Source organism: Chiloscyllium plagiosum, unplaced genomic scaffold (genome assembly GCF_037043375.1).
Source record: "Chiloscyllium plagiosum isolate Xiang-an unplaced genomic scaffold, Cpla_swu_hap1 HiC_scaffold_39, whole genome shotgun sequence".
In the NCBI taxonomy this organism is placed as follows: domain Eukaryota; kingdom Metazoa; phylum Chordata; class Chondrichthyes; order Orectolobiformes; family Hemiscylliidae; genus Chiloscyllium; species Chiloscyllium plagiosum.
Window position 1 is genome coordinate 8,650,482 of NW_028270177.1, and position 27,567 is coordinate 8,678,048.

At 46.7% G+C, this 27,567-nt stretch overlaps 1 protein-coding gene across 2 annotated transcripts in view; it reads right to left on the reverse strand.

The window, feature by feature from the left end:
* Positions 1-27,567, reverse strand: part of LOC122540838 (integrin alpha-11-like) — a 179,738-nt gene that overhangs the window by 40,594 nt on the left and 111,577 nt on the right. For both annotated transcript variants that reach the window (XR_015753800.1, XM_087981311.1), the window contains exons 19-24: positions 24,808-24,893; positions 23,154-23,295; positions 21,524-21,622; positions 17,223-17,299; positions 11,356-11,445; positions 9,513-9,603 (exon numbers count right to left, since the gene is read on the reverse strand). Coding sequence is in view for 1 of the 2 variants with exons in the window: in XM_087981311.1 (XP_087837437.1) it covers positions 9,513-9,603; positions 11,356-11,445; positions 17,223-17,299; positions 21,524-21,622; positions 23,154-23,295; positions 24,808-24,893 (585 nt within the window). In the remaining variant the exon portion in view is untranslated. The remainder of the gene's footprint in view (positions 1-9,512; positions 9,604-11,355; positions 11,446-17,222; positions 17,300-21,523; positions 21,623-23,153; positions 23,296-24,807; positions 24,894-27,567) is intronic.

The window sequence follows — 27,567 nt, forward strand, 5'->3', positions numbered from 1 at the left end:
CATCCAACACATTCCACCTGCACCCACATCCAACACATTCCACCTGCACCCACATCCAACACATTCCACCTGCACCCACATTCAACACATTCCACCTGCACCCACATCCAACACATTCCACCTGCACCCACATCCAACACATTCCACCTGCACCCACATCCAACACATTCCACCTGCACCCACATCGAAAACATTCCATCTGCAACCACATCCAACACATTCCACCTGCACCCACATCCAACACATTCCACCTGCACCCACATGCAACACATTCCACCTGCACCCACATCCAACACATTCCACCTGCATCCACATCCAACACATTCCACCTGCACCTGCTTCCAGCACATTTTACCTGCATCCACATCCAACACATTCCACCTGCACCCACATGCAACACATTCCACCTGCACCCACATGCAACACATTCCACCTGCACCCACATGCAACACATTCCACCTGCACCCACATCCAACACATTCCACCTGCACCTGCTTCCAGCACATTCCACCTGCACCCACATCCAACACATTCCACCTGCACCCACATGCAACACATTCCACCTGCACCCACATGCAACACATTCCACCTGCACCCACATGCAACACATTCCACCTGCACCCACATCCAAAACATTCCATCTGCACCCACATTCATCACATTCCACCTGCACCCACATCCAACACATTCCACCTGCAACCATATGCAACACATTCCACCTGCACCCACATGCAACACATTCCACCTGCACCCACATGCAACACATTCCACCTGCACCTGCTTCCAGCATATTTTACCTGCACCCACATTCAACACATTCCACCTGCAACCATATGCAACACATTCCACCTGCACCCACATTCAACACATTCCACCTGCACCCACATGCAACACATTCCACCTGCACCCACATCCAAAACATTCCATCTGCACCCATATCCAACACATTCCACCTGCACCCACATTCATCACATTCCACCTGCACCCGCACCCAGCACATTCCACCTGCACCTTCATCCAGCACATTCCACCTGCACCCGCATCCAACACAGTCCACCTGCACCCGCAACCAACACATTCCACCTGCACCTGCATTCAACACATTCCACCTGCACCCGCATCCAGCACATTCCACCTGCAGCCGCATCAAACACGTTCCACCTGCATCCAGCACTTTCCACCTGCACCCGCATCCAACACTTCCCAGCAGCACCTTCATCCAGCACTTTCCACCTACACCAGCATCCAACACATTCAACCTGCACCCGCTCCAGCACATTCCACCTGCACCCACATCCAGCACATTCCACCTTCACCCACATCCAACACATTCCACCTGCACCCACATCCAACACATTCCACCTGCACCCGCATCCAACACATTCCACCTGCACCAGCATCCAACACATTCCACCTGCACCAGCATCCAACACATTCCACCTGCACCTACAACCAACACATTCCAGCTGCACCCGCATCCAACACAGTCCACCTGCAACCGCATCCAACACATTCCACCTGCACCTGCATTCAACACATTCCACCTGCACCCGCATCCAGCACGTTCCACCTGCAGCCGCATCCAACACGTTCCACCTGCATCCAGCACTTTCCACCTGCACCCGCATCCAACACTTCCCAGCAGCACCTTCATCCAGCACTTTCCACTTACACCAGCATCCAACACATTCAACCTGCACCCGCTCCAGCACATTCCACCTTCACCCACATCCAACACATTCCACCTGCACCCACATCCAACACATTCCACCTGCACCCGCATCCAACACACTCCACCTGCACCTGCATTCAACACATTCCACCTGCACCTGCTCCAGCACATTCCACCTGCTCCAGCATCCAACACATTCCACCTGCAACTTAATCCAACACATTCCACCTGCAACTTCATCCAACACATTCCACCTGCACCCACATTCAACACATTCCACCTGCACCCACACATTCATCACATTCTACCTGCACTCACATCCAACACATTCCACCTGCATGTAACACATTCCACCTGCACCCACACCCAGCACATTCCACCTGCACTCGCATCCAACACATTCCACCTGCACCTGCATCCAACACATTCCACCTGCACCCGCATCCAGCACATTCCACCTGCACTTTTATCCAGCACATTCCACCTGCACCCGCATCCAACACGTTCCACCTGCAGCTGCATCCAACACATTCCACCTGCACCCGCATCCAACACTTCCCAGCAGCACCTTCATCCAGCACTTTCCACCTACACCTGCATTCAACACATTCCACCTGCACCCGTAACCAGCACATTCCACCTGCACCCGCATCAACACATTCCACCTGCTCCAGCATCCTACACATTCCACCTGCACCTTCATCCAGCAAATTCCACCTGCATCAGCATCCAACACATTCCACCTGCACCCGCATCCAAAGCATTCCACCTGCAACTTCATCCGGCACATTCCACCTGCACCCGCATCAAGCACATTCTACCTGCACCCACATCCAGCACATTCCACCTGCACCTTCATCCAATACATTCCATCTGCACCTGCATCCAACACATTCCACCTGCTCCAGCATCCAACACATTCCACCTGCTCCAGCATCCTACACATTCCACCTGCACCCACATCCAACACGTTCCCCCTGCACACGCATCCAACACATTCCACCTGCACCTGCATCCAACACATTTCACCTGAACCCGCATCCAGCACATTCCAGCTGCACCCTCATCTAATACATTCCACCTGCACTTTTATCCAACACAATCCACCTGCACCCACAACCAACACATTCCTCCTGCACCAGCATCCAATACATTCCACCAGGACCTGCATCCAGCACATTCCAGCTTCATCCGCTTCCAACACATTCCACCTGCACTTTTATCCAACACATTCCACCTGCACCCACAACCAACACATTCCACTGGCACCTACATCCAGCACCTTCCACCTGCACCCGCATCCAGCACCTTCCACCTGCACCAGCATCCAACACATTCCACCTGCACCTGCATCCAACAGATTCCACCTGCACCCGCTACCAACACATTCCACCTGCACCCGCATCCAACACACTCCACCTGTACCCGCATCCAACACATCCAGCTGCACCCGCATCCAACACATTCCACCTGCAGCTGCATCCAACACATTGTGCCAGCACCCGCATTCAACATATTCCACCTGCAGCCGCATCCAGCACATTCCACCTGCAACTTCATCCAGCACATTCCACCTGCATCCAATATATTCCACCTGCAACTTCATCCAACACATTCCACCTGCACCTGCATCCAGCAAATTCCACCTGCACCCGCATCCAACGCATTCCACCTGCACCCACATCCAGCATATTCCACCTGCACCCGCATCAACAACATTCAACCTGCACCCGCATCCAACATATTCCACCTGCACCCGCATCAAACACATTCAACCTGCACCCTCATCCAATACATTCCACCTGCACCCACATCCAACACATTCCACCTATACCCGCATAGGTGGGAGGGGCGGGGGCTTGCTGGGTCTGTATTGTCTGCACTTTTGTATGTAACGGTATTGTCTAATGTACAAATGTCATTGTCACTGTCTTGTCATACGTGGAACTGGGATTTGAGGTTTGTCCTCCTCTCCTTGTAAAATGGTTGAATGGTAGGGTTTGGGGCCTAGCTTTGCTGCTCCTCTCCCTTGTAAAACTGCTGCCTTTTGTGTAAAGCTGTCAATGTTTTTTTGTAAACTGTTTTGTAATTTGTTTAATAAAATATATATACCCGCATCCAACACATTCCACCTGCACCCGCATCCAGCACATTCCACCTGCACCCACATTCAACCTGCACCCTCATCCAATACATTCCACCTGCACCTGCATCCAAAACATTCCACCTGCACCTTCATCCAGCAAATTCCACCTGCACTCGCATCCAACGCATTCCACCTGCAAGTTCATCCGGCACATTCAACCTGCACCCACACCCAACACATTTCACCTGAACCCGCTTCCAGCACGTTCCACCTGCACCCACATCCAAAACATTCCACCTGCACCTTCATACAAAACATTCCACCTGCACCCGCATCCAACATATTCCACCTGCACCTGCATCCAATACATTCCACCTGGACCTGCAACCAGCACATTCCACCTTCATCCGCTGCCAATACACTGCACCTGCAACCAACACAATCCACCTGCACCCACAACCAACACATTCCACCTGCACGGGCATCCAACACATTCCACCTTCACCCGCTCCAGCACATTCCACCTGCACCCGCATCCAACACACTCCACCTGCACCCACATCCAAAACATTCCACCTGCACCTGAATCCAGCACATTCCACCTGCACCCGCATCCAACACATTCCACCTGCACCCGCATCCAACACATTCCACCTGCACCCACATCCAGCACATTCCACCTGCACCCGCATCCAGCACATTCAACCTGCACCCGCATCCAGCACATTCCACCTTCATCCGCTTCCAACACATTCCACCTGCACCCGCAACCAACACATTCCACCTGCACCCACAACCAACACATTCCAGCTGCACCTTCATCCAGCACATTCCACCTGCAGCCGCATCCAACACGTTCCACCTGCACCAGCATTTAACACTTTCCAGCTGCACCTTCATCCAGCACATTCCACCTGCACCCGCATCCAACACATTCCACCTGCAGCCGCATCCAACACATTGTGCCTGCACCCGCATTCAACACATTCCACCTGCACCCACATCCAACACATTACACCTGCACCCACATCCAACACATTCCACCTGCACCTGCATCCAACACATTCCACCTGCACCCACATCCAACACATTCCACCTGCACCCACATCCAACACATTCCACCTGCACCCACATCCAACACATTCCACCTGCACCTGCATCCAACACATTCCACCTGCAGCCGCATCCAACACATTGTGCCTGCACCCGCATTCAACACATTCCACCTGCACCCACATCCAACACATTACACCTGCACCCACATCCAACACATTCCACCTGCACCCACATCCAACACATTCCACCTGCACCCACATCCAACACATTCCACCTGCACCTGCATCCAACACATTCCACCTGCACCCACATCCAACACATTCCACCTGCACCCACATCCAACACATTCCACCTGCACCTGCATCCAGCACATTCCACCTGCAGCTGCATCCAACACATTGTGCCTGCACCCACATCCAACACATTCCACCTGCATCCACATCCAACACATTCCACCTGCAGCCGCATCCAACACATTCCACCTGCACCTGCATCCAGCACATTCCACCTGCAGCTGCATCCAACACATTGTGCCTGCACCCGCATTCAACACATTCCACCTGCATCCACATCCAGCACATTCCACCTGCACCCGCATCCAGCACATTCCACCTGCACCCGCATCCAGCACATTCCACCTGCACCCGCATCCAGCACATTCCACCTGCACCCACATTCAACACATTCCACCTGCACCCACATTCAACACATTCCACCTGCACCCACATTCAACACATTCCACCTGCACGGGCATCCAACACATTCCACCTGCACCTGCTCCAGCACATTCCATCTGCACCAGCATCCAACACATTCCACCTGCACCCACATCCAACACACTCCACCTGCACCCACATCCAAAACATTCCACCTGCACCCGAATCCAGCACATTCCACCTGCACCCGCATCCAAAACATTCAACCTGCACCCGCATCCAAAACATTCCATCTGCACCCGCATCCAACACATTCCACCTGCACCAGCTCTAACACATTCCACATGCACCTTCATCCAGCACATTCCACCTGCACCCACATCCAGCACATTCCACCTGCAGCTGCATCCAACACATTTCACCTGCTCCCACATCCAGCACATTCCACCTGCACCCACATCCAACACATTCCACCTGCACCCACATCCAACACATTCCACCTTCATGCGCTTCCAACACATTCCAGCTGCACCTTCATCCAGCACATTCCCCCCGGCACCCACAACCAACACATTCCACCTGCACCTTCATCCAGCACATTCCCCCCGGCACCCGCATCCAACACATTCCACCTGCACCCGCATCCAACACATTCCACCTGCACCCACATCCAACACACTCCACCTGCACCCGCATCCAACACATTCCACCTGCAGCCGCATCCAACACATTCTGCCTGCACCCGCATTCAACACATTCCACCTGCACCCACATCCAACACATTCCACCTGCAGCCGCATCCAACACATTGTGCCTGCACCCGCATTCAACACATTCCACCTGCACCCACATCCAACACATTCCACCTGCACCCACATCCAACACATTCCACCTGCACCTGCATCCAACACATTCCACCTGCAGCCGCATCCAACACATTGTGCCTGCACCCGCATCCAACACATTCCACCTGCACCTGCATCCAGCACATTCCACCTGCAGCTGCATCCAACACATTGTGCCTGCACCCACATCCAACACATTCCACCTGCACCTGCATCCAGCACATTCCACCTGCAGCTGCATCCAACACATTGTGCCTGCACCCGCATTCAACACATTCCACCTGCATCCACATCCAACACATTCCACCTGCACCCGCATCCAGCACATTCCACCTGCACCCGCATCCAGCACATTCCACCTGCACACGCATTCAACACGTTCCACCTGCACCAGCATCCAACACGTCCACCTGCACCCGCATCCAACACATTTCACCTGCACCCGCTTACAACACCTTCCAACTGCACCCGCATCTGACACATTCCACCTGCACCTGCATCCAGAACATTCCACCTGCACCCAACATATTCCACCTCCATCCGCATCCAACACATTCCACTTGCACCCGTATCCAACACATTCCACCTGCACCCACATCCAACACATTCCACCTGCACCCGCATCCAACACACTCCACCTGCACCCGCATCCAACACACTCCACCTGCACAAGCTTCCAACACATTCCCCCTGCAACTTCATCCAACACATTCCTCTGCACATTCATCCAACACATTCCACCTGCACCTGCATCCAACACATTCCACCTGCACCCGCATCCAACACATTCCACCTGCACCCGCATCTCTCATATTCCACCCGCACCAGCATCCAACACATTCCTTGCACCTGCATCCAACACATTCCACCTGCAACCACATCCAACACATTCCACCTGCACCAGCATCCAACACATTCCACCTGCACCCACATTCAACACATTCCACCTGCACCCGCATCTAACACATTCCACCTGCACCCGCATCTAACACATTCCACCTGCACCCACATCCAACACATTCCACCTGCACCCGCATCCAGCACATTCCGACTGCAGCCCCATCCAACACGTTCCACCTGCACACGCATGCTATACCTTCCACCTTCCCCCCGCATCCGACACATTTCACCTGCACCCGCATCTGACACATTCCAACTGCACCTCCAACCAACACATTTCACCTGCACCCGCAACCAACACATTCCCCCGCACACGCATCCAGCACATTCCACCTGCACCCGCATCCACCACAATTCACCTGCACCCGCATCCAACACGTTCCACCTGCACCTTCATCCAGCACATTCCCCCTGCACCTTCATCCAGCACATTCCCCCTGCACCTTCATCCAGCACATTCCCCCTGCACCTTCATCCAGCACATTCCACCTGCACCCGCATCCAGCACATCCCACCTGCACCCGCATCCAACACTTTCCAGCGGCACCTTCATCCAACACGTTCCACCTGCACCAGCATCCAACATTTTGGAATAATATTTTAGTGTTGCTTTGACTTAAAGGATGACACGCACAAATAATAAAAAATTGCTAATTCTTTCTTTCTAATCCGCATATTAGGTCATCATAGAATCCCTACAGTGTGGAAGCAGGCATTTGGCCCATTGAGTCCACAGTGACCCTCCAAAGAGCATCCCACTCAGATACATCCCCCCCCACCCCACCCACCCACCATCCCATCCCTGTAACCCTGCATTTCCTGTGGCTAATACATCTAGGCTGCACGTTTGTGGACTGTGAGTGAAAACCAGAGAACTTGGAAGAAGCAGACACAAGCAGAATATGCAAACTCCACACAGATACTAGGGAAAGTATCCTGGTCTCCTTCAAAATAGCGTCATATCCAACTAAGCATATGGATGGAGCCTTGGTTTAACATACTGTCTGAAAGAATATCTACCCCATGGTACAGATCCTCTCTCTGTACTAACCTAGAGAGTCAGGGACCGCAGCTTTTTACAATATATATTAATGATATAGAAGATGGTATTAGTAATAACATTAGCAAATTTGCTGATGATACTAAGCTGGGTGACAGGGTGAAATGTGAGGAGGATGTTAGGAGATTACAGGATGACCTGGATAGGTTAGGTGTGTGGTCAGATGCATGGCAGATGCAGTTTAATGTGGATAAATGTATGGTTATCCACTTTGGTGGCAAGAACAGGAAGGCAGATTACTACCTAAATGGAATCAATTTAGGTAAAGGGGCAGTACAAAGAGAACTGGGTGTTCTTGTACACCAGTCAATGAAGGTGAGCATGCAGGTACAGCAGGTAGTGAAGAAGGCTAATAGCATGCTGGCCTTCATAACAAGAGGGATTGAGTATAGAAGCAAAGAGGTTCTTCTGCAGCTGTACAGGGCCCTGGTGAGACCACACCTGGAGTATTGTGTGCGGTTCTGGTCTCCAAATTTGAGGAAAGACATTCTGGCTATTGAGGGAGTGCAGCGTAGGTTCACGAGGTCAATTCCTGGAATGGCGGGACTACCTTACGCTGAAAGACTGGAGCGACTGGGCTTGTATACCCTTGAATTTAGAAGACTGAGAGGGGATATGATTGAGACATATAAGATTATTAAAGGATTGGACACTCTGGAGGCAGGAAACATGTTTCCGCTGATGGGTGAGTGCCAAATCAGAGGACACAGCTTAAAAATATGGGGTAGACCATTTAGGACAGAGATGAGGAGAAACTTCTTCACCCAGAGAGTGGTGGCTGTGTGGAATGCTCTGCCCCAGAAGGCAGTGGAGGCCAAGTCTCTGGATTCATTTAAGAAAGAGTTGGATAGAGCTCTCAAGGATAGTGGAATCAAGGGTTATGGAGATAAGGCAGGAACAGAATACTGATTAAGGACGATCAGCCATGATCATATTGAATGGTGGTGCAGGCTCGAAGGACAGAATGGCCTACTCCTACACCTATTGTCTATTGTCTATTGTTTGATTGCTGCCCTCAAGCCCTAGAGTAGGTCTTGAACCCAGGACTTATAATGCCTAGAGCGCTGAGTGTTTGGCCATTTGTGTCTGGCTTGAATATGATGCTGTCTATAGTTTTACAACCGAATGACTGTGGACTTTTTCTCTAGCAAGATTTCAAACCTCTCAGTGAGCATGGGAGACAAATGCAGAGCAAACTGAGCTGTCAGAAAATAAGGGCAAACAGAAAGGACATTACCTTAAATGTGAAGTTAAAGGGAGGATCAAACTCTCCATTTGACTCCAACTCTTCCACTGATTTCACATCGTAGCGTTCGGGACTGGAATCCCTGTCACAAGAAAGTCATCATTAATTGTTCCAACTGAAACTTCTGGAAATAGAGAGAAAATCACATACTGCGCTCAGTAAACTGCGGGAGTCAAAAGACCGCATAATAATGTCAGTGACAGATTTGTAGGAGATTCCCTCTCACTCTCAATCCTGATTCTTCCCACCAATCAGAAACAGTGCATTGAATCCAACCCTTCCACCAATCAGGTCGACCCCACTGAATCCAGGCCCTTCACCAATCAGATCAACCCCATTGAATCCAGGCCTTCCACCAATCAGATCTAGCTTTTGATCGAGCCTGTTTCTTTCAGGTTTATTTTAACATTTGGTTTTGTGGAATTTCCATTAAAATACAAAACCTAAATTGTACTGTGAACAGTCTAGAGTAGAAAACCACTAGATTAAAGGTTCTCTCGCCACAAAATAATTTGCAGTCATTTGCTTCAAATTAATTTTGATGTAGCATCCAATAACAGAGCATATTGCAAGCAGAAGGCTCGAGGGTGAATGGAGGGTAAGAGTTTCTCTGCATGTGCAGGCTGAGTTGTTAGATGCTTGCTTTCATTGGTCAGGACATTCAGTGTAGGAGTCAGGATGTCATGTTGCAGCTGTACACAGCATTGGTGAGGCCTGTTTTAGAATACTGCATACAATTCTGGTCCCCTTTCTGTAGGAAGGATGTTGCTAAACTCCGAGAAGGTGCAGAAAAGATTTACAAAGATGTTGCTGGGACTGAAAGGTTTGAGCTGTAGATAGAGGCTGAATAGGCTGGGGCTTTGTTTCCTTGGAGCTCTGGACACTGAGGGGTGACCATATAGAACTTTATAAAATCATGGGGGACATGGACATGGACATGGACATGGACATGGACATGGACATGGACATGGACATGGACATGGACATGGACATGGATAGGGTAAATAGACAAAGTCTTTTTTTTCTAAACTGGGGGAGTCCAAAACTGAAGATTTTTGGTTTAAGGTGATAGGGGAAAGATTTAAAAAGGAACCTGAGGAATAACTTTTCACACAGAGGGTGGTTCGTGTATGGAATGAGCTGCAGGAGGAAGTGGTGGAGGCTGGTACAATTACAGCATTTAAAAGGCATCTGGATGGGGATATGAATAGGAAGAGTTTAGAGGGATATGGTCCAAGTGCTGGCTAATGGCACCAGGTCAGATTGGGATATCTGGTCGGCATGGACAAGTTGGACTGAAGGGTCTGTATCCGTACTGTACATCTCTGTGATTCTAAGTGTGATGCTGAGGTATGACAGCAACACCACTGGCAGGAGGCTGTAATTACACTGTGACAAGTTTACATCAGCTGTTCCCATTAAACAATAAAAAGGGCATTGGGGATTTTCAATGGAAAAAAATCTGACAAAAATGTCACAGCGTGAAGTAATTTCTTTCTGACAAATTGACTTGAATTTATTAAAGACTTTCCGAAGTTTAGGACAACAATCATTTGCATTCAAGGTAGTGCCTTTAATGCAGAGTGAAGCTCCAATGTGTGTCACAGAAACAAAAATGGGGCACAAAATGAACGTTGCTCCAAAGAAGGAGGTATTGAGCTGAGTGGTTAAAATGTCTTTGCAAAGGAGGTGAGGAAGGGAAGGAATTCTGGAGCCTGGGTCCAAGGAGTCTGATTGAAGCTGAAACATCCTATTGAGGGGTTTGAAAGGTTGAGCTGTTTTATTGGAGTATTGAGGGTGAAGAGAGGAGTCTGTAATTGAGACTAACTTGTACCTTGTGAGGAGGATATCTGCTTCATATTGCACAGGAACATACAGCTGATAGGTGTTGTCAGAAAGTGTTTCTTCTGCTTCCTCACTGTCACTGTAGGAAATTGATCAGTAGACATGAGCATTAGGTTAGTGTGGTAACTAAATCAACATAATTGTTGTTACAAGAAGAAACAAGTTCAAGGTACAATACTTGACCTATTGGACACTTTACATAGGATTGGATGAGATATGTTGTATCAAACAGGTCATTTATCCCAACTAGTCCATGCTAGTGTTTATGCTCCATTCAAGCCTCATTCCCTTTCTCCAGGTTTAGGACCATTCGGCACAGCCATTTTGGTGTGAGTGATTTGGCGCGAGCGATTTGGTGCAGCCCATTTTGCCGCAGACCCATTTAGGCGCTGAACTATTTTGGCGCAGCTCATATTTATTCCTTTTTAGGCTTAGTTAAAAGCATTAATGAAAGCAATAAAAATAAAAATAATGTTTATTCTCTTTAGTTAAAATGCTGAAAAAAAAGAAATAAGTTAATTATGCAAAATCTAAAAGATGACGTTTATTCAAAATTATGGGTAATCCCTCGTAAATACTCAACATAATTTCTCTCACTAAATCTTCTTACGAGTGTATGTATTCTAGCGTCTGCTTCCCTGAATTTCTTTAATTTCAACAGAATATCGTGCCATCCAGATAGCTTTAAAACATATTCTGTTAATGAATATAATAAAGAACAATTTTTACTAGCCAACAGCGGTAGCACCACCTGCAGAATTCTTATATTTGGAAATACATAAAGGTGTGTTCCCACTGTTGTATGCTTTACTCCCAAATAAGTTATGAACAACATATGATAAATTATTTGAAATGGTTCTGGAAATACAGCCTGAATGCTGCCCTGACATTATCAACTGTGACTTTCAACTTGCAAATTTCAAAAGTTTACAGCAGCATTTTCCTTCTGAAGAAATCCGGGGGTATTTTTTTCACCTGGCTCAAAATATGAGAAAACATCTTGCCAGTTTGGGACACTTGAGTAAGTATAACATTGATTCAGAGTTTTCTTTGAGAGCAAAAATGATAATTGATCTTGCACTTATTTAGATTGAAAACATTGATAAAGCTATTGAACATTTGGCTGATGCGCTTCCAGATGAACTGCAACCGCTGCTGGACTGGTTCAAGGATAACTATGTAGGTCGAAGATTCCGCAGAGGAAATGGTGGGCTATTTCCAGTTGGAATGTGGAATTTATATGAAAGAACTTTAAACAATTAGGACAGAACAAACAATCATGCAGAAGCTGCCCACAGGAGATTACAATGCGAACTTGGAGTGGAACATCCAGTTATTTGGAAATTTATGGACAGTTTACGAAAAGTTCAGAGGAAGGGACATTTACTGTGAGCATCTCGTTACAGGGCATGATATTCCGTTTAAGTTAAAGAAATTCAGAGAAGCAGACGCTGGAATACAAACATTCGTAGGAAGATTTAGTGAGAGAAATGATATTGAGTATTTACAAGGGATTACCCATAATTTTGAATAAACGTCATGTTTTAGATTTTTCGTAATTAACTTATTTCTTTTTTTCTTCTTTTTAACATTTTTACTGAAGAGAATAAACATTATTTTTATTTTTATTGCTTTCATTAATGCTTTTAACTAAGCCTAAAAAGGAATAAATATGAGCTGCACCGAAATAGTTCTACGCCTAATGGGTCTGCGGAAAAATGGGCTGCGCCAAACAGGCCACGCCAAATCGCTTGCACCAAAATGGGCTGCGCCAAACAGGCCGCGCCAAAATGGGCTGCGCCAAACAGGCCACGCCAAATCGCTTGCACCAAAATGGGCTGCGCCAAACAGGCCGCGCCAAAATGGGCTGTGCCAAACAGGCCGCACCAAATTGCTAGCACCAAAATGGGCTGCGCCTAACAGGCAAATCGCTCACACCAAAATGGTTGCGCCGAATGGTCCCACTCCGCCTTTCTCCTTAATTGAATTAATCATTGAACCTTTGATTTCTTATTCTATCAAATACTTGTCTAACCTCTACGTAAATGTTCACTCCAGTCATTCCTTCAGCAGCTCTCTGGCATTAACCTTGATTTTAACAAATTTAACAACCTCAAAGTTCTGAGGAAGGGTCACCAGACTCGAAACGTTAACTCTGATTTCACTCCACAGATGCTGCCAGGCCTGTTGAGCTTTTTACAGCAATTTCTGTTTTGGATTCTGACTTACAGCATCTGCAATTCTTTCGTTTTTTTATTTTCTCAACCTTAGCTGTCGTTTTCTGCTTTGGCAGGATGTGGAATGGAACATTTCTGTGAATGAGGTAAAGGAACGAGTTGTTGGTTTTTAGAGTATGAGGGTTCCCTTCAGAACGCCATGCTGGCCTGCTCTCCCGGCTTTTGGTATTGTGCTGCCTTCTCCACCACCCAGGCTCCTGTTACCACAGCCTTATTCCAACTGGTGTCCTGCTCCAGACTCTCTGTCTGAACAATACAGCACAACATTGTGTCTATTCTCCAGATAATGGTTTCAGCTCACACCAAGGCAGTGTCACTGCATCAATTTGAAACCTGGCTCTTGTTCAAGCTGGAATCTCTTAATACCATTCTTTGCTTTTCATAAGGGAAGATGTTGGAGTCTTTTTCAAACTACCCTCATGGTGTGGATGATGCTGGCTGGGCTAGTATTTATCGTCCATCTATAGCTGCCCCTGAGAGGTGGTGGTGAGCTGCCTTCTTCATTCTCTACAGGCATTGTGCTGTTGGTAGATCCACAACACTGTTAGGCAAGAAATTCCAGGATTTTGACCCAGCAACAATGAAGGAATGGCGATATAGTTGCGATGGTAAGTGGCTTGGAGGGGAACTTGCAGGGGGTTGCTGTTCCCATGTATCTGCTGCCACTTGTCATTCTAGATGGAAGTGGTTGTAAGTTTGGAAGGTGCTGCCTAAGATTCTTTGGTGAATTTCTGTAGTGCATCTCATAGATGGTACACACTGCTGCTGCTGAGTGTCGGAGATGGAGGGAGTGGGTGTTTGTGGATGTGCTGCCAATCAAGCGGGTTGCTTTGTCCTGGATGGTGTCAAGTTTCTTGAGTGTTGTTGGAGCTGCACCCATCCAGGGCAAGTGGGGAACATTCCAACGAACTTGGTTTTTTTTTCATTTTCATGGGATGATAGCATCCCTGGCTGGTCCAGCATTTATTACCCATCCTAGAGGGCAGTTAAGAGTCAACCACGCCGCTATGGGTTGGAGTCACATGTAATCCAGACCAAGTGAGGGTGGCAGCTTTCTTCCCTAAAGGACATTAGTGAACCAGATGGGTTTTTTTGACAGTCAACAAAGGTTTCATGGTCATCATTAGACTCTTAATTCCAGATTTTTAAAAATTATTCAAATTTCACAATCTATCATGGCAGGACTCAAACCCAGGTCCCCAGAACATTACTTGGGCCTCTGGATTAATAATCCATTGATAATACCACTATTCCTTTGCCTCCACATGACTTGTACTTTGTAGATGGTGGACAGTCTTTGGGGAGTCAGGAAGTGAGATACTTGCTGCAGTGTTCCTCACCTGCTCCTGTAGCCATTGTGTTTATATGGGTCACCACCACCTTCTCAAGGGGCAAATAAAGATGGGCAATGAACTCTGACCCACCCAATGATGCTGACAACCTGTGAAATCATTTTAAAAATCACAAAAGTAGATTCTCTAGTCATTATCACATTGATATTGGAATTTTCTGTCTGCAAATTGGTTACTGCATTTCCTAAAATGGTTAGACTTTACAGTAATTCATTGTCCTGTCAGTAATTTGAGATGACCCAAGGTTTTCATCAGCAAGTGAGGAAGCCCGTGTACTGAGAACTTCAATAGGTACAGAGGTTGGTCCTGGATGGTGTCAAGCTTGTTGAGTGTTGTTGGAGCTGCACCCATCCAGGCAACTGGGGAGTATTCTGTGCCTGTGATCTGTGCCTTGTTGATACTGGACAGGCTCTAGGGAGTCAGAAGGTGAGTTACTTGTTGCAGGATTCCTAATCTCTGGCCTGCTGTCATATAGCTGGTCCACTTTAGTTTCTGGTTAATGATAACCCCCAGGATGCTGATAGTGGGGGAAATTCAGTGATGCCACTGAATGTCAAGGGGTGGTAGTTAAATTCTCTCCTGCTGGAGATGGTTGTTGTCAGGCATTTGTGTGGCATGAATATTGGAATGATTTTGTCATTGGATTAATCATTCAGAATCCCCAGCTAATGTTCTAGGGACATGCCATCCAGCCATGACAGATGGTGAAATTTTAATTAAATAAGAATCTGGAGTTAAAACATGTCTAATGGCGACCATTGTCAACTCTCATTAATAAAAAAAACAACAGGTTCACCAATGTTCGTTTGGGGGAAGAAATCTGCCTTCCTTACCTGGTCTGACCTATGTGTGACTCCAGACCTCGAACAATGTGTTTGACTCTCAGCAGCCCTCTGGGTAATTGGCAATAATTGCTGAACTAGCCAGCGATGTCCATATTCCATGAACAAATTAAAAGAAAGGTCCAGGTTTAGCCTCCTTTCATTTTTACAAATCTCCACAAATCCTATATGTTTGATCACATTTTCCCTAATATCCCTCTCTTAGCGAGTAAGAGGTGGAAAAGATTTGATCTGCATTTGTAATGAGGCTTTCCTGATCTAAAGATGCCCCAAAGCATTTGCAGCCAATGAGATACTTTTTGAGGTGTGGTCACCATTGCCGAGAATTACTAACCCCAATTTGTGCAAAACAAGCTCCCATAAACAGCAATGTGATCAAATTTGATCTTCCGTTCATAATGGTTGAGAAACAAATATTGGATCCAACAACAAGCAGGACTCTCCTATCAAAAGTGATGTGGGATATTTTACTTGCATTGGAATGAGCAGATGGTGCCCAAGTTTAATGTCTCATCTGAAAGACAGCAGCTTCAACACTGCAGCCCTTCCTCTGTGTTACTCTGGGAACGTCAGCCAGGAATAGGTGCTCTGAGTCTACCATCAGAGTTGAGTCCACAACTTTCTGACACAGAGAAAAGTCATCAGGAGGGTGATGGAACCCTCTTTGCTTGTCTGGATACGTGCAGCTCTGACAAAACTTCAGACACTTAACACCAACCAGCACAAAACAGGCCACTTTATAGACAGCCCATCCACCGATGTCAATACTCACACTGCCCTCAGTGCACGGTATCTGAACTGTCTCCCATCTACAAGTTGCACTGTAGCAGAGACTCCATCTACAGCATCTCCTAAACCTGGGTCCTCTACCATTTTGCAAGTTCCCTCCAAGCAACTCTACATCTTGACTGTGTTCCACCACCAGCTCAAGCTCAAAATTGTGAACACCCCCCACTCCTCCCACCAAATCTTCCCTAACAGTATCTACACCACATAGACTGCAGCAGTTCAAGAAGGCACCTTGCCACCACTTTGTCAAGGGAACATGGGCTGAATAATAAATGCTGGTTTAGCCAGCGGCACCCACATCCTGTGACTGTAAAAAAACAAAATAAAAAGCCAGGCCATGAACAGAGGTACAAATAGAACAGTCTGCCAAAAGGCAGAGGCAAAGAGGAAGTGGATTGTCACTGTGAACTGGAGTTGCCAAGTATTCCTCAGTCATACAGTGTGTGTTTGGACAATCACTGATATATACAGGCCAGGGAATACTGGGATGCAGATGGTCAAATATTTATGAGGTGTTGGAAGTTTTACAAGCACTGCATCAAATCATATTTATAGAAAACTGAGCTTTCTTTAAAACATATCTACAGTAATAATACGAGTTCTAAACTGGCACTTCTTTTCTGGAGAGTGTATCACCTGCTGACAGTCAGGCTAATGTCCACATTGTCCAGGAAGATGAAGCGGCTGAATTCAAACTCCAAGCGAAAAGCCACCTAGGGAGATCAGAAAAAATATCAGCAGTTGCCAAGAGTTTGGAGCGAGGCAGCAGCAGAGATTGAACGCAGCAGCCTGCCAGTGTCCCACGATGGACAAATACAGAGCATTGGTACATTACTCTGGCAGGAACACCTCTGCTATCAGAGCTCTCCACATTCCTTACACTCAGTCATCAATCTTCCTCATCAATCTTCCCTCACCACAGTTTCCAAAAGTAACTTTTTTTTTGTTTAGTCTTCGGAAAGATCGGGTTGAATCATTAACTTTAAAGACCAGAAACAATCCAAGGCAACAGCACAGCTGAAGTCTATTCTGTAAAACAGCCAGAACACGCTGATGTAGCTCTGGGTTCCACAGTTAATTTGACTCCACTCTGGCACTCATTACCATTCTCGTTGCCACGCAGTCGCATTCTTAGCTGCTGATCATTTGAAATTAAATCCAGAAAAAAAATGACAGGGATTTGTTCATGCAGCTGAGTTTGTAAATCCTGAGAAGGCCTAAACCAATATTAATGGAAAATTCTGGTAACTCCACATGTGTGCAGGACCCCAATCATCTACTAGATATTGTTGTTGCATATCCAACTGCTGCTAAATCAGCTTATCGCCACTTCCCTTGTTGTCCTTCCAATAGTGTTCCCTTCTTCCTAGAAGCCAATGACCCTTGCTGCTTATTCAGTCTATGGTTGTGACATCTCATTTCACCTCGGTTTCCTTTCCTTTTTCACGCCTTTGTCACCTCCAGAATAAATTTTCCAAAACCCTTCACTCAGTCTTTTCTCCCAAACTCCAACTGAATTGTTTCCAACACCAACAGAACTCCACCATCTGCTTTCTGTGCCACTCCTCACCCTCTAGCCAGTAATGACCCAAGACTCATTTTTGCCAACTTCAGAATCTTTATTCCTGTTCACAAGCTCCTCCAAGCTCTTTCTCCACTCTATCCCTAGAATTTTCTCCAGCTCTATGCCCCAGGTCTTTATACTCTAGTTGACTGTGTGCACTGTCTGTGCTGCACCCAGCCACCCTCACCATCTGGAACTCTTCCTACAAACTCCCTAGCTTGTGACATCTCTTTCACTTGTACAAACCTTCACAAATCTGACATTTTTGATCACACTTTTCCTAATATCCCTCTGACCCCTGTCCTTCAGAAAAGTGATTGATGAATTTCTAGATGTTAAAGACACCAGCAGATATGGGGATAGTGAGGGAAAATCTTGTTGATGTAGAAGGTCAGCCATGATCTACTTGGGTGACAATGCAGCTTTAGGGGTCTTGCCCTATTTCCTGGATTCTTATAATCCATCTTTTTCTAAACAAAAACTTATTCCTGGGGTGTGGGTGTAGCTGGCTAGGCCCGCAGTTATTGTCCAGAGAACAATCAAGAGTCACTAGTTATTGGTCTACATTCACATGTCTGCCAGGCTGGAGAAGGTCAGCAGATTTCCTTCACTAAAAGATGTAGGGGAACCAAACAGGGTTTAATTTACAATAATTGACAGTGGTCACATGATTGCCCTTAGGCTAGCTTCTCAGTTTCAGATTTTTATTCAATTGAATTCAAAATGAAACATCTCAGGTACTAATCTGGTGAGCGTAACCAATCTAGCCAACACCACATTCAACACAGAGACATCCCCGGGGAATGGGGGAGGGGTGGTGACAGAGGGCTGGTGGTGAAGCAGGGATTGGGTGTTGGTTTGTAAGATCAGAATTACGCAGCTGAGAGGGAAACCACTGGTATACATTGTGGGGCAGCCCCTTTTTTAATACCACCTAAACCTTGGCATTCACTTCCTAAAGGAGCTAGATAGAGTTATAGAGTCATATAGCACTGCAACAGAGCCTTCGGTCCAACTCCTCCACACCAATCAGACATCCCAATCTGACCTAGTCCCATTACCAGCATTTGGCCCATATCCCTCTAAACCCTTTCTTTTCACATACCCATCCAGATGCCTTTCAAATGCTGTAATTATACCAGCCACTATCATTTCCTCTGGCAGCTCATCCCATACACGCACCACCCTCTGCATTGAAATGTTACCCCTCAGTACTTTTAAAATCTTTCCCCTCTCACCTTAAACCAATGCCATCTAGTTTTGGAGTCCTGGGGAAAACACTTTGGCTATTCACCTTAACCATACCCTTCATGATTTTATAACCTCTATAAGGGCACTTATCAGCCTCCTATACTCCAGGGAAAATAGCCCCAGTCCCAGATCTCCCTATAGGTCAAACCCACCAGTTTCAACAACATCCTTGTAAATATCTTCTGCACCCTCTCAAGTTTAACAACATCCTTTCTACAGAAGGGGAACCAGAACTGCACACAATATTCCAAAAGTGGCCTCGCCAATGTCCTGTTCAGCTGCAACATGATGTCCCAACGCCTACACTCAATGTTCTGACCAATGAATGCAAGTGTGCCAAACACATTCTTCATCACGCTGTCCACCTGCGATTCCGTTTTCAAGGAACTATGCACCAGCACTCCTCAGTCTCTTTGTTCAGCAACACTCCCCAGGGCCCTATCATTAACTGTGAAGTCCTGCCCTGGTTTGCCATATCAAAATGCAACATCTCTAATTTGCCACATAAACTCAACTAATAGTCAACTTCATGTAAAAGTTGACTTCTTACTTTTGACCAAAAAATCTGGCATTTTCCATATATCTCATGTAAAAGTCAACCCTTGTTCTTCACGAGTAAATATTTATGAGTCAGTCTACTGGTCATCCTGCTCCACTGCAAGGTTCAGAAATACCATAATTCTTTGTTTTCTTTATTCGTTCAGAGATCAATTGGAGTTTTGCTATTGCTATGGTATGAATTTTGATGGGCAGGAATTTCAACCACTGAAAAGTAATATCCATGTAATAGTCAACCCCACAAATTTAACCTTAAAAAATAGTCAAAAAGGTTCAACAAATCTCAAGTGTATATGGTATCTAAATTAAACTCCATCTGCCAGTCCTCGGCCCATTGGTTCATTATTGATTCTGTTGTACACTGAGATAATCTTCTTCACTGTCAATTACACCACCAATTTTGGTGTCACCTGAAAACTTTCTAACCATACCTCCCATATTCACATCTGAATCATTTATACAAAGCAGTGGACCCAGCACTGATGCTAGTGGCACACCACTGGTCTCAGGACTCCATTCCGAAAAGCAATTCTCCACCACCACCCTACTTCAAGCCAACTTTTTATCCAATTGGCTAGCTCTCCCTCGATCCCATGCGATCCAACCTTACGAATGAGTCTACCATGCAGAACCTTGTATATAGACAGTGTCTACCACTCTGGCTTCACTTATCTTCTTGGTCACCTCTTCAAAAAACTCAATCAAGTTAGTGACACATAATTTTCCATGCACAAAGCCATGCTGACTATCCGTAATCAGTCCTTGCCTCTCCAAATGCAAGTAAATCCTATCCCTCAGGATTCCCTGCAACAACTTACCCACCAGTGACATAAGGGTCATCGATCTATAGCTCCCTGGCTTTTCCTTACAGCTTTTCTTAAATAATGGCATCACATTAGCCAATCTAAGACCATTAACCACCACTTTCACAAAGATAATTAGGAACGGATGACAAACGGGATGGCCACATTCCGTGAAGAAATTTTTCAAAACTGCGTAAAATACTTTAAACCTCTCTCTTGTATGGTGATCAATTCAAACCGATGCTTTTATTGTCATCAACAACGAGAAACAAATTTCCCCAGTTTATCTTCTGAGAATGTCTCATTGCTGTCAATCTCCATTAGCTTTTCCCTTAATGTATTTTTGTCTAATGACAAGACTCCAATCCCCCCTCATAACTTTATCATCATAGCACATCATTTTACAGTTAATTCTTAGGAGTGTGAGCATCAATGGTAAGGCTGGTCTTTCATCAGCTGACCCTACCTGCCCCGAGAAGGTGGACACAGACTGCCTTCCTGAACCACGGGTACCAGTGGGCAACAAAGTGGCTTGTGAGGCCGAGTAAGAGGGCAGTTAAAAGTCAAGACCTCCTTCCCATGCCCTTGACATACTTTGGAAAATGAGGAGACTGAAGGTTGGAAAGCAAGTTCTAGTACCAGTCTAACTTGTACACTCCTCGATATCTCTTTGCTTATAAAACCCAGGGACCCATATTGTGTGAGTCCAGAATTGGATTAAAACATATTGATCACATACTTCTGAAATAAACAATTGTTACCTTGGACTGGGACCTGAACACCGGGTACGCGACAGTGCATACTTTGCTGTTAGGCCACCTTGCCAAATTGTTGCAATCGATTCTCACCTCAGTATCATCCTGCAATAAGACAGGGACAGTGACCATCAATGTTCCTACCTCAGTGAAGAGTATCACTTGGATGAGATATCTCTGGATGGAAATTAAGACCACAACTGCACTTCACAATAGTTGCTAAACCCAAGAATTCGAGGGGAGATGGTATGTGGAGAAGGGTCTAATGAAACAACGAATGAAAATCTTTATTTGTATAACAGGTGGAAAGCAGCAACAACTTCTTTCACTTTTCCTTCTTGGTTTTAAGTGTATAATTGCAGTATGAAATGCAGAAGTGGGAGGTGAAATAGGTTGGGAGCAGCCTCATGTGGAACACAAACAACAGCACAGAGGAGTTGGGCAGAATGGCCTGTTTCAGTGCTGTACATCTGGTCTGACTCTGTCTGTGATTTATAAAACTTGCAGCTGGTCCATAACTGCACCTTGGCCACAACACTATGGTCTTTCTGTCAGTTATGTCCGGACATTACAAACATTACAAGTCACAAACACAGGCTCTATACACTCCCACCCACCCACACACCCACCCACACACACACACAGACGAACACACACACAGAGGAAATACCAGCAAGCAATGTAACTGTTAACCTTCCCCTAACCACTTCCGTAGAAAACATATCAGACAACAATCAACAAGGCGCAATTGAAACTGCTCAGTAATTGGCAGGGACATTTTAATAAAAAGCACTAAAAGTATTTGGTTAAATTCTTTCTGTGTGCTCTGAATATAATGGTCATGTAACGTTCTCACTAGCGAAGGGGATAGGGCTGTGGCTGATGAGGGACAGGTAGTGGGGGGAGGTGGTGGCAATTTAGGTTCTGGATGTGCTGATTCAGTGTCAGTGACCCCTGGCTTGGTCAGTGGCTGACCTCAGCAGAGTAAAGTCTCAGTAACTTCAATAACTGCTCAGCGTAAGACATCTGGACACCATGGAAGGGAATCCCAATGAATATGTCTCAAGGTTGGGTTGTTAAGTATATTCAAGGCTGCGATAGGCAGGTTTTTTTTTAATCAGGAAGGGACTCAAGGGTTATGAGGAAAAGGCAGGAAAGTGGAGGTAGGTGAGTTTTGTCAGATCAGCCATGACCTCATTGAACGGCGAGCAGACTCGATGGGCTGAATGGTTTTATGGACGGGTTCACCTATCCAGTGAGAGATTTTTAAAACAGAAATTGTCAACAATGGAGACTGAAATATAATTTTGTGCTGTTTCAGCTCCACAACAATCTGATTGGGAAATAAATTCATTCCTATTAGGTCATATTGACTGTATTCAAATGTGCAACATACTCATGCCAAGTCTAATCATGACTAAGCTCCTGGGTTCTGAGGCATTACGTTTTTGCTGTAATAGCAACATACCAACAAGCATTAGAGTCAGAATTCTGTGGCTGTTGTACAATGAGCACGGGGCATTGTGATTGTGTGACTGGGGTAGTGGGGAGTCCCACCTTGGGCTGACTTTGCCACAGTTTGACAACACCAATTGGGAAGGTGAGGGTGCACGCGTTTCCACAGAGGACCTCTTACCTTCTGTATGAGTGTTGCAAACTGCAGGTTCCCAGAGAAGGTGACATTGAGCATGGTACCATATGAGTTCTCCTGCTTGTTTTCCAGCCAGGCATCCACAGAGATTCTCCTCCTTGTGTTTTCGACAATGAAGGGGAATCGGCTGAAAGACAGGAGGGGCTTGTTTGGGTGTCAGATCACATTAGCTGCGTTTTATGAGACGTTTGTAACAAGTCACGGGTGAATTGATTCTCACCATGGCACACTCACCATCCCTGACCAATATGTGACCTGTGCTGACAATATTCAGAGTCCCAGATAATCATCAGAACCACTCTTTCACTGCTAGATTTCTGATTAAACATTGCCTGAGCCCCAGCCCAGTTTCACAGGCTTCCCTCACAATTTAAAGGGAGCAACTGCATTTGGGAAATTCTTATTGAGGTCATTGGCTGAATACACCACCTGCTATTCCTTGAGACACAACCCTGTGAGGGGGCAGAGAGAGGGGGGCAGGGAGACAGAGAGAGGGGGAGAGAAAGAGAGAAGAGAGGTGATAGAGAGAGAGAGAGAGAGGACAGAGAGAGAGGGACACAGAGAGGAGACAGAGAGACAGGGAGACAGAGATAGAGAGGGCAGAGAGAAAGAGGGGGGGGGGACAGAGAGAGAGGGGAGACAGAGAGAGGGAGGGGATAGAGAGGGAGAGAGAAAGGGGGCAGAGAGAGGGAGGGGATAGAGAGGGAGAGAGAAAGAGGGCAGAGAGTGAGAGGGGACAGAGAGGGAGAGAGAAAGGGGACAGAGGGGGAGAGAGGCTAGAGAGAGAGGATAAAGACAAAGCACACACAGAGAGAACAGAGAGAGGTGGTTTAGAGAGAGAGAAAGAAGATAGAGAGGAGAGAGACAGAGAGAGAGGAGAGAGCCAGAGAGAGAGGAGAGCGACAGAGGAGAGAGAGGATAAAGAGAGACCAGGGAAAGGAAAAAGGAGAAGGAGGACAGAGAGAGAGAGAGCAAAAGAGACAGTGTGGAGAGTGAGTCGGGCCAGGCCAGTCTGTGAGCTGATTAACTGTGCTGTGATGCTAATGCTAAGACAGTTAACCTCACTTTCCTTCTTCTCCTCAGGACGGGCCAATACAAGCTAGGGTCCTCATTCTGACCTGCGACCCCTGCTGTATACAAGAGGTGAGCACAGGGTCAGGCTCCCACAGGGAATCGCTAATCTATCCCCATAATCCTGGTTTATACATTAAGAATGGTCACTGGGCAGTACTGGGGGCCACTGGATTGAGCAGATTATAGAATCATAGAATCCCTACAGTGTGGAAGCAGGCCATTCAGCCCATCGAGTCCATATGACCCTCCAAAAAGCATCCTACCCAGTCACATTCTCGTACCCAATACCTGTAGCCCTGCAACTCCCATGGCTAACCCACATAGCCTGCACATCCCTGGATGCAATGGCCAATCCAGCTAACCTGCACAGCTATGGACTGTGGGAGGAAACCGGAGTACCCGGAGGAAACCCATGCAGACAAGGGGAGAATTATGCAAACTCCACACAGATATCAACACCTCTAGCACTGGAAAGAAAGTGAGGGGAAGAAATTATAAGTGAGTGGGTTCCAATGGAAACACATGATTGGCTCATTGTCATTTCGAGCTGTTACTGGTCACTCACCTGGAACCAGAAATATCAGCACGCGCACGGAGCCCCAGATCAGGAACACAATGTTCATCTTCACCACAATCGCTCCAGAAACCGAGCTGCATTGGAATCGAGAAATATCAATAAGCCAGGCCATTCTCCCTGTATGCCTGATGTGCTTCATTATTAGAAGGAGCAGCCCACTCCGAATAGAATGATTACACTCAACTCTTCCCCTGAACTGCAATCAAACTCGAAAGGCTAAAGGGATATGGTGCATAGATTCATTAGGTTCTATTTAACTCTTGCCCCTCCACCATAAACACACTTATAGCGATTTTTGAGAAGATTTGTAGCTCAGGTTGATGATATGGATGAAGGTTAGCTCGCTGGGCTGCAAGGTTTATTTTCAGATGTTTCGTCACCATGACAAGGTAACATCATCAGTGAGATTCTCTGGTGAAGCGCTGGTGGTGTGTCCCGCCTTTATTTATAGGTCTTTGTTTCTTAAGGTGGGTGATGTCATTTCCAGTTCTTTTTTTCTGGGGAAGGTAGATGGGATCTAAATCGATGTGTTTATTGATGGGTTAGGTTAGAATGCCAAGCCTCTAGCAGAAGAAAAATACCTACAAAACTTTTTCAAGAAAAGTGGGTACCCAATAAACACAATCCACCGATTCCTCACACATATCACAGAGAATCTCACTGATGATGTTACCTAGTCATGGTGACGAAACATTTGAAAACAAACCTTTCAACTCAGCGAGCTAACTTTCATCCAGATTACAGATTACTTACAGTGTGGAAACAGGCCCTTCGGCCCAACAAGTCCACACCCACCTGCCGAAGCGCAATCCACCCAGACCCATTCCCCTATATTTACCCCTTTACCTAACCCACGGGCAATTTAGCATGGCCAATTCACCTAACCTACACATTTTTGGACTGTGGGAGGAAACCGGAGCAACCCCACGCAGACACGGGGAGAATGTGCAAACTCCACACAGTCAGTTGCCTGAGGCGGGAATTAAACCCGGGTCTCTGGCGCTGTGAGGCAGCAGTGCTAACCACTGAGCCACCGTGCCGCCCACTATAAACATGCTATCCTAATGCTCCCTTGTCTCGGGCAAGTGGGACTTGAATCTAGGCCTCCTGGCTCACAGGTAGGAACACTACCATTGTGCCACAGGATTCCCCCTCACTGTTTCTGGGATAGTACAACTGCAAAATGGCTGCCATACGTGCACAATTTATAAGGGACTTGGTACCACGAGGAATAGTGCAGTGCAGTGAGGGTATTCCCCACAGTACGCCAAGGCTTTGCAAAGAAGTGTTAAAGTCTTGTACAAATCCAAGAATTATGTAGTAACTAACATCAGCTTAACTCAGCGCAAACTGGGATCAGTTTGGGGAATTTTCCAGTCTGCACGGCACCACTCCACACCACAGGGTGCTTGCAAACACTGATCTAACAACAGAGTGATTAAAGACCACACTAGCTCCTGTCAGCAAGTGAGTGTAGAACTGCAGTCTGGAGCTGGGGTTGGGGAGGGTGCTGGGTTGGGGGTGGGGGAAGGCTGGAAGCATTGTGGGGGTGGGGGTGAGGGGGTGGGGAGTGGTGGTGAGGGGGTGGGGTGAAGAGTTGGACATTTGCCTGCCTCAATGACTCCAACCTCATTCACTCTGAAACCCAGCGGATTTGGGCATCTGACTCTCACATTCAGCAGCCGGTCAAGTGCCTGAGGTGTTCTGGAGTTCAGCCCAGCCAAAGCCGGGTTTGGGGTGGGGGGCTTGTCAGGATGGGGGCAATGGGGTAGGGGTTGGGGTGGGGGATGTGGGAATGTGGGGGTGGGGTATGCAGGGACAAGGGTGAATCACTTACTGAAAAGTTGGGATGCTGACTTCCAGAATAATTTCCCAGCATTGGGGTCATTCTGTAAATGTCTTTGTAAAAGCTCCTTGAGTTAATCAGAGATAACTCAGCTCTTCTTCTGAGAGTGAGTGACATGTTGATGTTTGCCGATGGGATAAATGTTTAGGGTTAAACTGTCACTGGCCTTTCCCTACAGATAGACTTGGGAGTTTTCTGCTGAGCTGCAATGCTGAATTAACAAGCCATAGTGTCTGCCTTGTTGGATTGTATAACTTGTAAACAAAGAGGAGCACAGCTCCCTCCTGTTGGCATTGCAGACTAAACCTCCAAATTCTCCAACCTATATCCGACTTATCTGCTTTTGTGATGTTGGTTAAGGAATAAGTATTTGCAGGATAGTCCTACTACCCAAATAACTCCCCTGCTCTTCATTGGGATCATCTCAAGGGTTCTTTTACATCCACATGAACATGACAACAAGAATAGGCCATTCAGCTTATTCCTGATGAAGAGCTTATGCTCAAAACATTGACTCTCCTGCTCCTCAGATGCTGCCTGACCTGTTGTGCTTTTCCAGCACCACACTCTTCGACTCTGATCTCCAGCATTTGTTGTCCTCACTTTCACCCATTCAGCCCATCAAACTGTCCCCACTATTCAACAGGATCATGGCTGATGAAACACTTCAGTGCCATTTATCCACCCATTCCCATAACCCTGTACCCCACTGGTCACCAGATACCTGTCAATCTCCACCTTAAACAGACTGAAAGACTGAGCCTCCTTTGCAGTAGAGAATTGCAAAGATTCGCAACCTTCTGAGTAAAAACATTTCCCCACATTTTAAACCGAAATCTGCATTCCCCCTTATTTTTAAATTGTGTCCTCTGGCTTGAGACTAGCCGAATGGAGGAGATAGG